Source organism: Acyrthosiphon pisum, chromosome A1 (genome assembly GCF_005508785.2).
Source record: "Acyrthosiphon pisum isolate AL4f chromosome A1, pea_aphid_22Mar2018_4r6ur, whole genome shotgun sequence".
In the NCBI taxonomy this organism is placed as follows: domain Eukaryota; kingdom Metazoa; phylum Arthropoda; class Insecta; order Hemiptera; family Aphididae; genus Acyrthosiphon; species Acyrthosiphon pisum.
In genome coordinates this window covers 86,262,091-86,275,386 of record NC_042494.1, presented here as the reverse complement: position 1 = coordinate 86,275,386, position 13,296 = coordinate 86,262,091, and the positions used below count along the sequence as shown (strand labels likewise).

General features: G+C 32.6%; 1 protein-coding gene across 3 annotated transcripts in view; it reads left to right on the top strand.

Moving 5' to 3' along the window:
• The window catches only part of LOC100161300 (receptor-type tyrosine-protein phosphatase kappa), a 194,455-nt gene that overhangs the window by 178,929 nt on the left and 2,230 nt on the right, over window positions 1–13,296 (top strand). For 2 of the 3 annotated variants that reach the window (XM_029487675.1, XM_029487677.1), the window contains 11 exons: window positions 3,179–3,313; window positions 3,400–3,537; window positions 7,290–7,447; window positions 8,412–8,553; window positions 8,937–9,086; window positions 9,707–9,806; window positions 9,970–10,046; window positions 10,892–11,023; window positions 11,121–11,249; window positions 11,350–11,537; window positions 11,722–11,857. In XM_029487675.1, coding sequence (XP_029343535.1) covers window positions 3,179–3,313; window positions 3,400–3,537; window positions 7,290–7,447; window positions 8,412–8,553; window positions 8,937–9,086; window positions 9,707–9,806; window positions 9,970–10,046; window positions 10,892–11,023; window positions 11,121–11,249; window positions 11,350–11,537; window positions 11,722–11,857 — 1,485 coding nt within the window. The remainder of the gene's footprint in view (window positions 1–3,178; window positions 3,314–3,399; window positions 3,538–7,289; window positions 7,448–8,411; window positions 8,554–8,936; window positions 9,087–9,706; window positions 9,807–9,969; window positions 10,047–10,891; window positions 11,024–11,120; window positions 11,250–11,349; window positions 11,538–11,721; window positions 11,858–13,296) is intronic. The other variant, XM_029487676.1, reaches the window with a different exon arrangement.

The window sequence follows — 13,296 nt, the reverse complement described above, 5'->3', positions numbered from 1 at the left end:
AAAATTATTGTCCGTTTTCGACAGCGACGACGAACTGTTGTAGTAGGTACAAGATAATAATCGAATCGTATTGTGAATAATTACAATGCAACTGTACGTACAACCGTTTCTATAGTGTTATAAACTACCTCCACTGGTATGTTTATTAAATTACATCATGTTATCAATTCAGCATTGAGAGGCACTCGAATTTCGAGTAAAAGTATTCAAATACTTTTTAATAGTACTCCAATACGCATTTTAAATACTTTTGACAAACAAAGTATTTGGACGTAGTATTTTAAATACTTTCTCAAAGTATCTGTGCTTAAGATCAAATATGTACCTACTAAGTTTCGAATACTTTTTTATTTCATATACATTATTTGTAAATTCAATCGTGTTAAACCATACGTAAAATAATCTAATTTTCTAGAAGCTTTGTTTTTAATTTTTATTTACACATCACGTAGTTTGGGATAACCATTTTCAGAGGCACAGCAAACATGCAGCCATTTAATTCCAAAATCCAGTAGGTACCTACATAGGTAGAAGAATTATATTATAATAAAAATAGAAACCTATTCGCCCTGCACCCATCGATTTTATAGAGAAAAATACTTTTAATGCTGTTCCCAAAATATCGTTTTTTGTGTTTTTATGAATACATTGTAGATATCGTAGTTATAAGTGGTAATTTAGGGGTAGTATTTGGGCACTGGTCTAATATTGTATTTACGAGTTACATTTAACCTAACCTAACCTAACCTAACCTAACCAACTAGATTCACTTTCCTATCAGAAAAGGTACTATTGAAGAAAATCCAAGCACTTTTACTGTCCTAAAAGGTGATGACAGACACAAAAAAAAATATAAAAATTAAAAAAAAAAAAAAAACACACATCATTGTAAAATTAATACATTCATCGTTCCACTCAGAATCTAAAACAATTACTATATGTCTATAATCTATAGTCTATAGTCTATAGTCTATACCAGCTTATCTCAACTTGTTGTACGTGGAAGACTCATATGCGGTATCCGAAGAAAATCTCCCTTTATTAAGAAAATGGAATGGTCAATGGATTCATATTAAATATTATTTGGCTTGTTTGATATTATTATATTAATATGATATAAATAATAATTGCACACTATATTATTTAGTTTTGTGCATTAAATGTCCATATTGTCATAACTTTGTAGTTATGAAATAAAATAAAATTCCATACATATAAAATAAAGTATACATTTTTAATAAGCAAAAAAAAATTTTGGTCAAGGGATACATAAATATTTTAAACTGGGTAGGTGGTACCCTGCAGATATAAAAAGGTTGAGAACCACTAGACTCTAAGCTATAGTATATAGCTATAATTATGTTGTATTACGAATACAACTTATAATAGTGATTGAATTTAATTGCAATGATTAAAAATTTAGACATTACATTTCTGCAGAGCTGCAGTTCTGTAAATAAATACTTAATGATTTAAAAATAATTATCTTTGGATTTTTGAAATATGATGACATATATAAGTTGCAACATCAAGTTATTACATCTGATTTTAGTTTTAAATTTACAACAAACCAAGTTATCATTACTTTTTTTTTTTAGAGTTAAGGCTACAACTGCTACGGTTATTAGCCTGTGGTACTGTAGAGGGAGGGAACTATAGTTTGTTTACACGTGTGTGCCGTTATCATTACTATTTATATATATATATATAGGTACCTCTCTGTTATTTGCTGGTCCCTATTCATTTTAACAATTTTCAATATTAACTTATAAAATCGAAACGGTAAAAAATAAAAATTTTGATTATTACGCCTAATTGTAAACTATAATAATATCATTGCAATGTTGGAAATTTCGAGATTTAAATCAAAATGTGTGCACTCTGTAGTCTGCAGTGTGTATAAATCGATAAAGCCCGATGTCAATAAATATGATTAATGACCAATTTTCGCGTTTTGTTTGACCACTTGTTATATAATACAAAAAACAATATACCTACCTAATACAATGTTGAGTATACTACTTATAATACTAATAAGTATATAGGTACAAGATGTTCAAACATTATGAAACGCGCTTTAATAACTATATTTGCATATTTTTATTTTTTACACCTACATGAAATAGCAATATCAGATAACACTGTTGCTCATTTATTAGGTAAGCGTAAGATATTTATTCACCTCATTAATTATATAATATTATAACCCAGTGGCGGATCCAAGGGGTGCAGAGGGGGCATTTGCTCATCAGTTCTAATTATATTATAGTCTAATGCACAGATATATGGATAAAAGATATTATAACCTATATATATGGTCTAATGATTATCCCCAAACTTTTTGAACACTATCTGTATAGCGCAGTAGGTGAGTTGATTCCCGAGACCTACTTTATGTATTAGTTGATTCCCAGATACCAATTTTTAAAAACAATGTGTTATACATTTTTACCAAATTACTAAATTGTTTAATAATAATTTTTTACCTACTAAATTTTTTTACTAATAATTTTTTTAACAAAAAATTGAATAACTTTCAAATAATGAAAAAACTAAAAAGAACAACATTTTTGAGAAACTTGTCAGCCAACCTCCTCATGGTGTTTCTTGGGTTAGGCTAATAGGCTGAATACTTGACTAAATATTGAAAATAACATATAATGACCAGGGAATCAACTCAACGGTAGTAGTGCAAGTAAACAGGTACCCGAGAATCAACTCGCACGCAGTCCTGTATAATAACGCTGCAACGACTTCTCTATGCATGCATATTATAATAATATTACCTACATATTAAAAATATGTCAATTAATTGAAATAAGCCTGCAATTCGTGGTGTAGTGCCTAAAAATAAATATATTGGTAAAAAAAAATGCAGTTTATCGATATGAAATATACCTACTTATAACATCGGAATATCATGGCAAAAGAGAAGCCATTAAATTGGTCATAAATCGTAATTATATTACATATTTATATTATATAATCGCATTGATGAGAAAATTTCACATAAAAACATTCGCGGTGCATGCTGATAAAGCAGTAATTTATAATTTATTTTAGGCACTTCTATACTGGGTATATGCACTGCGCAGACTTCCCAATATTATAATATTTAACAGCACACCCTTCAGCACACTCGGTTTATTGTATTTGTCTTTTATTGCATCGATTTCAGAGCCTGTTGAAACCGAACGCCTACATCGTCACGCAAGGACCCACAGAGAACACGGTCAACGATTTTTGGCGCATGATATGGCAAGAAAACGCGTGTTGCATCGTCATGTTGACCAAGACTTTCGACTTTATCAAGGTTTGTGTGTGTGTGTATAGTCCGTCCGACGGCGGTTTCCGTTTGTTTACGCAGCGGAAGTCTCACTCACGTATTCCTCGCCCTAGGTTATGTGCATACAGTACTGGCCGTCGGCCAAGGTGAACAGTGAAAACTACGGCGATCTCAATATATCAGTGTTGCACGAAGAAGAATTAGCCAATTTTCACATCAGGACCATACAAGTGGTCAAAAAACAAGGAACGGTAAGTGCAAATGACCCGATATAACAGAACGATATATGAGCGATAACACTATACCTATATGCAGCCATGCAGGGCTTGAAACCGATATTTGATATCGATTTTGAATACCAGTTTTAACCGTTAAAAACTGAAATCGATACCGAAACCGAAAACAAAATTGAAAATAATATTTACGGTTTCAAGCCCTGCCTATATGGATATTATACACACGTGCGCGATTTTAATTTAATTTCCGGTCCGACTCGTTCGCACGTCGACATTATATAATACTACAATATAATATTATATATGTTATTTCAACCGAGTTAAAAATATAATGTATTGTCTATATCATTATTACCTACCGACACAGACGCGTCGTCATTTGGTGTGGCCCATATAGTATAATATAGCCTATACACCTACACACGTCTCCTGCTGCAGCGTTATTATAAAACATGAAAGCCACCGTATGAATAAGCCAGAAATTATGCGTATAGTATATAACTATATATGGCGGTGTCGCGTTCCCGTCATTAGTTTAAAGTATCTTATTTTTAATAACAATAAATAACGGGAGCGTTTGGGAAATAAACGTTTTGTAAAACTCGCCTAATACGCGTAGGTACGTAACGTGTTTCGGTAATTTATATTATCTGCCATATAATATTGAATTGAAATGATAAGAAAAACAAATAAATATAAACCCGTCTATACTGCTCTACGGTTCAGTTGTAGGTGTCAAGTGTACGTCGTTGAGTACGTAGGTTACTGTCGTATTGGATCTGTCGATAAACCGTTTATCATTGTATTAATTGTATACGATAAAAAACGATTCTGAGCGTAACCACGGTTACCAAACAATTATTTTAATAGCAATATTACAATTTCAACAAATATTCGTATCCCTCTCCAGTTTATATTAAAATTTACCTACTGAAAATGTTCCTACTAGTTTCTACTTTTTACCCACCAAAATACAAACTAGGCACAATAATGTATACTACCAAAAAACCTCCTTCGACGCTTCGAGAGCAAATTTTCTACTGGGTAATGTCTTCAGACACAAAAATTAAAAATTAAAACACACTTCATTGTGTAATACATTCATCGCTCCACTAAGAATTTAATATATAGGTTGATTAACCACGGACGTATGCATTTTTATTTAACTTCTGATTTTTGCAATTTTTAAATGTACTTAAGACCATAATATTATGTTCAAATTCTTGAGAGTTTTTGTACTGCTTAAGGAGTGATCTACAGTATCAATTCAAGTTATGTTTTTCAAATAAGAATCCGTTTTTTACTAAATATATAGTGGATATTTTTTTTTTTTATCACCCTGTATATATTATTATTATTTTACTATTCTATTATATTATTATATACATGTTTGGTAAAACAAAGTCTCAGCTGTTTTGGTCATTTTTGGCCCACATTCAGTGTTTAAACATAATATTTCAGCTGTCTATTACGAGAAAAATAAATAACATTACATTATTAATTGATATTGTTGTTGTTATAGCTTGTGAATTTCTGTATAGGGTTTCGGTGATCGGCGAGTCGTTGTTAAGGCGTTATTCGACTATACATATTACTATTATTATTATTATTATTATTATTATATTATGTAGGTTATTCGGTGAATTTATTTCTGTTATTTCGTGATTAAATACAACTTTGGTTTCACCTCATCGATTCGGGGGAAGCGGTTACGTCCTACTTTCCGTCCAAATAATAATATTATTATGCCTTGCTGTTCTCGTACAGGTTGATCGTCATAAGCGCAAATAGGGGAGGGGGGCTTTATGGGCTTTAAGCCCCCCCAAATTTACCATAGCCTCCCAAATATTTTGTTTTAGGCTTATTCGATACTATCAAAGTAAGGATTTATCCCCCTAAATCCCAAACGCTATTTGCGCCTATGTTGATTGTCATACCTATATATTACATTTTACACATATTATAATTTTTTCAAATTTCTATCGTTATAACACGAGTATAATATTAATCCATTTATCCGCGATATGTTTTGTCCCCTGAGTTAGACATCGTTCAACAAGTTATGTGCAGTTTTAGCAAGTTTGGTGTCTACTCGACATTGAATAAATCTCTAGCTATTAATATCTTTTTTTTCCTCGTAAACACCAGTACGTATAATCTATATAGATAACTCAACTGTTAAATTAGAAAGATGAATGAAAAAAGTGGGTAAGTGGATGTCACTCTGCTGTACAGTAGGTTACAAGTGGGTTAATGTATAAATGATTGTATTAAACTTGAATTCAATGATAAAATATCATTGTATAAGAAAAACGATTCTGAGTGGAGACGATTTGTCAGTCTGGATATTGTTATTATTTATTATATCCTGTAAGTTAAATTTATATTATAATAGGTATTATAAATTATTATTTTTTATTTGTTTCTATGGTGATAAACAAAACGTTAGAAATTAAAATCCCATTTTTAGCGGTTTTTCGTAATTTGTCGGTGGTTTTTCCTGTGGCATTAATAACTATTGAGAAAATCGAAAAAAGACCTTTCTAAAGTACCATCTAGATCCAATTTGCTAAAAGATAAGGTACCTACTATATATTGAAATTGAAGCACTCCTTCTGGTAGATATTTTGTATACAGGCTAAAAATAAAAAAATAAACACCATTGTAAAACCACTAGCTTCCTCGCTCCGCTCAGAATCTAAAACTTAAATATCTTGAATTAAAAAATATTGTTTACGGCATATTGACGATTGATCTCAGATCTGTGATGAATCAAATTATTATTCTTTTGAATAAAAATTATATTTTAAACGTTAGTTAGTTTAGAATTTTTGTTGAGAATATTATTTTTTTCGAGAAAGTAGGTTTTGTTAATTTATAGAAAAATCAAAACCAAGTCCATTCTTAATAATATGTATTATGTAACTGATGATGTATTATAAAGTCTTTAAAAAATGAATAGTATCCACGGACCAGAGTGCATACGATATTTATCAAACACGGGGTTTAGTAAGATAAGCTGTTATTTACAAAAGCATACCATTTAATTTTCATAAATTGTTTCTGCCGTTTTACGACCGTTTAATTAGGTAGGTACTTAAATTATGGGTGATTTTAGTATTATTAATATAATATAATATTTATATTTTATATTATATAATATATAAAACAAAATGTCTTTTTTATATCCGGGATAATCTCGGAAACTACCGAACGGATCTGAACAGGATTTTTTTCAATTCAAATACCACATTACGGAACATGTTATGTGCATAGTCTTATGATTTATGAGTTATAGACCGAAATCCTGTTCACGGAATATTGAGCAATAAAATAGAAACAAACCAGTACTGTCCAGTAAAAAAAATAGAAAAAAATGCTAAATCTTTTCAATGGCAAGTCGAGTGGTACAGCGAGATGAATTTTCAATATTGTATTAACTAAAATTGTGTCAGTTAGTTTTAAAATAATGAATATAAAAATCTATAAAAAAAAAATGTAACGATTTGCCAATGAACTTACGTAAATTAAAACGTAGATACTTACAAAGATTGTATGTTAGTTTATTTTTTTTTTCCGGGCGAAGTCAGACATGGTAAATATAAATAATAATTAGAAAGGTTGTAGTTTATTGCTATTTCTGTTCTTATATATTTTTTAGTATACGTCCCGGGACGGTTGAATAATAACAAAAGATTGAGTCTATAACACAATATGTGCGTTTTATATTAATATAATAATAAATGCATTCTTTCACATATCTTCAGAAAGAAGAAGAAACCCGGACTCTACTTCAGTTCCATTACACAGAATGGCCATGCCACACCTGTCCGTTCTCGAACGCGATATTGGAGTTCAGGCGAAGAATGAGAGCAGTCGTAGGTTCCCGACTGCAACACGACAATCCGATCGTAGTCCACTGCAAGTGAGTATATTAATTTAGCGACAGCGGTATGATTGATCGCGTTAAAGGTATTACTGCATACTGTAAGAATTGTTTCCTAAAATAAACCTTTTAAAATTCAACTGCAATTCCTAATTTATTATTTTTATTTAAATTTTATAGTTATTTTACGCATTCCCTATATTATATGATAAATATTATTGACCTTACACCAGTATTTGTTTTTAAGAAAACGAATTATATATATATATTATATAATATTATATTATATACAGACAGTATAATATTATTATTGTGAAAAACTTAACTCGAGTAAATAAATATTTATTTTATTTTTTTGCATAATTTTTTGTATATTTATAAGTGGATATTTATGTTAGGTCTGAGGGCAACGTCCCCAAGGGTTAGTTTTCATGTAGAAGCTACAACCCTTCCCCCAACCTTTTAACCCTGATTGCACCCTGGCATAGTACCGATAGGTAGATACTTATTAGATATCAGACGATTATCAAGCTATATATTTTGAGAATGAACGATCAAACCAAAATTAAGAATCCATAAACTCAATAATTATCTATACTAGATATTAAATATAACCCATTTAAAAAAATTTCTAAAATTAGAATCCCACAAATAAAATTTCAAAGTACATTTTTAGCATCATAATTCAAATTGATATTGTAAAATGCATATGTAACGTGTACGATTCTTGTGATTTATTATTAGGAAAAGTTCAAAAGTAGGTACCTGTTTCGAGAAATATCCAAAAACTACATAAAAAGTAAAGACTATATTATTATACTTGTATAGGTACTTGATTTAAGCCGTCCTGGAGAAAGTTTTTAATAAGGTTTTTATATCATTATTGTCGCCTACCTACGTGTATAAAAGGCATACTCATGATTTGTTTTACATCAAGCCGATCATACGTTATGAATGATATGATGATATGAATAATATTTTCTGACTAATTGTCTTTTCGCAGTGACGGAGGTGGTCGTTCCGGCGTCTATCTGTCGATCGACGCCAACCTGGAACTCGCCGAAGAGGAAGACTGTTACGACGTGTTTGGTTATTTGAAAACGCTCAGACAGTCCAGAAAAGGAATGGTCGAGACACTGGTAATCGTAGTACATACGCATTCATATATTTTCATAATTTCTACACGTAACAACCATTTCACGTCGATTTACTGCATTACGTGGGCGTTCGTTCAAATAAAAGAACTATAATATACCTTCATAAGTGACATTTATTTAAAAATGTAATTTCATTACTTTGCATAATATATTATACCCATAATACTATATACTATAATGACTGTATCGTCTTCCAAAAACAATATTTCTTTGAAGTGGCATGAGATTTTCGACTTGGTATATTTTTCAATATAGAGCGCCCGCGAAACGACTTGTAGCTTTTCTATATATATATATACTAATCTGGTATAAATAATATTTTAATATGTGTTGTGGTTATTTGGTAATACTCGTGCGTTCTTGAAAACCAGAACCAATACAAATTCATATACGACACGTTGGAGGAGTTCGTGCTTTGCGGGTTTTCATGGTTTCCCGTCAAAGAACTTTCGCAAAAACTGAAACAAAAGTCCATGAAGGACATCGAGACAAAACTCAACGAATACCAGAGAGAGTACCAGGTATATAATAATGAGTGTTTTTTCATTCCCGTTAATACTATATTATAATATAATGCATTAATGCCGTCACAATACAGGCAAAAATAGATGAATCCAATACAATTCTTAATTATATACTATATGGTATTGACGACCATAACCTCGACCATAACTTATAAGGTGTACGATACCGGGCATTGCCTTGCAAACTCAGAGATATTCTTTGTGTGTGGTAAAATGTTAAATAGGTAACTACTGATTCTTAATCGATGGAATTTTTCAAATGAAATATTATTTTATTTTATCTTACGTGTATTCAACCAACAAAACGGTGTTCTTCGAGGTTCAACTTTATCAGTTGCGCTGTTTGTAATCGCAATCGATGATTCGACGGAATCAATATTATGAGAATGCCTGTAAAATATGCACCTCATAGTGTCAAATTTAACATCTCTCATAATCTCCTCGGATACTCACTATAAATAGGTCCAGCGACTGGGTTTCATTCACATAATACCGCCTCTATAATATACTGGCTTACTTCAAAGTTCAAACACGCACACACATTTTTCAAAACCAAATTTAAAATAATTAAATAAATAGGTATAATGCATAATATTGTAATTGTTGCGTATTTTCAGCAAATCTGCAAGATGACTCCACGTTTTACGATCGGCGATTGCGCGGGCGGTCATCGAGGCGACAACCGGGAAAAGAACAGAGACGTGTTGATCGTTCCGCGTTAGTATTATAATAGTTGAATAATAAATCACACCTCTATATAATTGTACTTTATACTTCAAAGTTTTATAAGCACTTGATCGCATATTATTAGAAAATTCAACATCAATTTTTTATAAAAACTCTCGCGTTTTGTTGCTCATGTCAGTTTTTTCCCCTTTAGCTGACAACTTCCGACCGTATTTGACTTCGTTCCAAGGCAACACGTTTACCGACTACATAAATGCAGTGTTCGTCGACGTAAGTATACCTATAGTACTATTATATAATATCCATCGATTAAAATCTGTGTATGTGTGCTACGTTCACTGTCCACTGATCGGATATTATATATATTATCAGTGGTTTCCGCAATAGGTATGTGGTCGATGTTAGAGGGTCCGGGTGGATGTGCTTGACCGGACGTCTGAGCCATACAAGTTCTTAATGCCGACAACACACGCGAGTAAAAAATGTTTACTTCCGCATAAAGTGGGAAACTTTCATGAAGCAAGTGGCGCTTAACTCAGGGTTCAAATCTGGTCATAACCAGACCAAATTTGTAGGATGGTGGGTGTGGTATACGAGTAACAAGTGAATTAATCCTATAAACTATAAATTATAATACTCACTAATATTGGAGTGGGATATGGGTGGCATAATTTAAATGGAGTGGTTGTTGACCAGACCATTCAACAATTTGTTCGGTGGCACTGTATGGAGCATATTAATCGATAAAAATAACCCCCGGTCTAATTTAAGTTTTAGCTAGGGGCTCGTGACTCAATGCTAATTGGGAACCACTGCAGTATATTGTATGTATTATATATATTATGTGGCGCAAACGGTTTTTCTTATACTGTAGTACACTCATAGGCGCACTTAGACATATTAATCTTGGGGTGCTATGATATTTCATATATTAAAAACATAAAATTGATGGTATTTCACTTTAATAAAAATAGTTACACCTAAAAAATCAAAGGTCTCTAAATTAGAACTTGGTGGTGTTGAAGACCCTTTTGCACCCTCTAGTTGTACCAATGAATACGCTATATTATAAAATACAATAATAATATATTGCCACTTATTTTTCCATTCCGCAGGGCTACACCAAGCCCAGAGAGTACATCGTCACTGAATGGCCCCTCAAACATACACCCGGTGATTTTTGGTCGCTCGTGTACGATTATGAGTGTTCGGCCGTTGTCGTCCTCTGCCTGCCGCCCAGAGACTCTGTAAGTCGTCGGTTTTCATATTATACAATTTAAAATATTATAATATATTGTATTAGTATTCTGTACTATTATTATAATACGTTTTGCGTTTTTGCAGCAACAATACCCTCCGTTTTGGCCGGAAGGTAGACATTCCAAGAAATACGGTCCGGTGTTCACCATCGATCATATATCTCACAATCACTACGCGAACATAAAGACATGGCTGTTTAGGATCAACAAAAAGGTGTGCTGGCGTCGTCGTTACGCGCTACTATCACCTAATAATTATTTCGATTACCACCTGTGTGTTATAATAACTATATCATCGTCCGATACGTTTGCAGATCGTATCGCTCACCGAACTCATGGCCGGTGTAAAAGCGCCTCCAAGGACCGTCCAACTGTTTCAGCTCACTTGCTGGCCTCTGGGCCACAGGGTGCCCACATCCACCAACTCTCTGGTCGAACTCATGAACATGGTCGAAAGGTGGAGACAGAGGATCGATTACGGGCCTGTCGTGGTCGTATCGCAGTGAGTTTATTATAATATTTTCATACAATGCCGTGTTGATAATGATGAAAAAAAAACGAAATAACAAAAATAATCTCCATCGACTCTTTTACCGCATACTCAGGGGTGGTTCAAGGGCTCAAATTTCGTACCGGAAAGCTCAATAAATTATTTTACATTTTAATTTTTGTATGAATCCTTTCAGCGATGGCAGGGGCAGATGCGGTGTTTACTGCGCTGCAAATGCGTGTATAGAACAAGTGATCCAACACGGCGAAGTAGACGTCTTCCAAGCCGTAAAGACCGTCAGGCGTCACCGACCGCAACTCATAGAGAATATGGTGAGCGACCGAGGACGCACCCTCCCCCCCCTCTGACCCTTACCAATGTTCGAATGCGCCAAATTTTCGGCAAAGCCGCGCGGCATCATCAGTATTGTCTACTGGAAGATAATCGGGAAATAAATAAAGAACCGTGTGGACGTGTATTTGCCGCGCGGCACGTGGCCGACGTAGGCCGTGCGGCATTGCCGCGCTGCAAAAGCTGCTCCGTCTGGACGTGCCTTTAGATTAAACCGATTTTGGCTAAAAACAAACCCATGTACCAACGTGTATTGTACGAGTTATAACCATAGATAATATAAGAATGGATAGTACATAAGAACTTATCACATGAAAATTTAGTGATAAATTTGAAGGTTATATGGGGCGAATATTGATGTGATAATTGATAAATAATAATAAATATTAAATAACATCATTTTTAATTTTGTTAAAATATTATTTTCCAATTTCCATTTTCCAGGTACAGGTGGCAAAACAATCAAAATACAAACTGACAAATATCTAAATATAACTGACTGTCATGTTTATTCATTATTATTTAATAAAATAGTTTTGCACATAACCTTAAAAAGCCCCATATCGTCTTTCTCTCTAGTCTCTTTACGTTCTCTCTTCCCCAAAAAATCACACGGCCCCATATGGAACTGGTATAGGCATGTCCTATCCATTCTTATATTATTAATTATGGTTATAACTGTTTTAAATATTGACTAATATAAATAACCAGGGTACCTACTGCATAACTGTGTAAATATAAATTCGTCGTATAAACACCTGAAAATTAATCAAAATATTTTTTAATTTTATTATGTATGATACCTATAGTAAATAATGTCATATCCCCCCCCCCCCCCATGAACTTTTTTTATGCGTAATTTATAGTTCTTCGATAGTTTTGGTTTACTCAGAAAAATAATGTATAGTGTAATGTGTACCTAATTAGTTTTAATTTAATTTCTTAGTTATGTTAAATATTATCATACATATTATTAATTATTATAAAGTATGTATAATTCATAGACCTAATACTAAGGTAGGTACTACACATAAATAAAGACAACAGTCTAGCTGAACTAAAAATCTGTCGAACAAAGTTATTGGAGAATAATGAAGTAATTAAAACTGGCCTGGATGCTCTTAAAATTTGCAGTTCCTCTATTTTTACGAATTTGAATAAGCTATTAAAAATTTTATGTGTACTGCCTGTTTCAACATCCACCCCAGAAATAATGTTTTCAACGTTAAAGAGGGTTAAGACATGCACTAGAAACTTAATGCTTGAAGTATAACATTCTTAAACTTAAACTAATGTCCAACTAACATTCAAAAAATACTAACATTTTATTTTACAATCATTTGAATGGATTAACGTTGGCAGTACATAAATATATCAATGTTACACCAGATGAAGTCTTAGATGAAATGTCCAAAAAGCC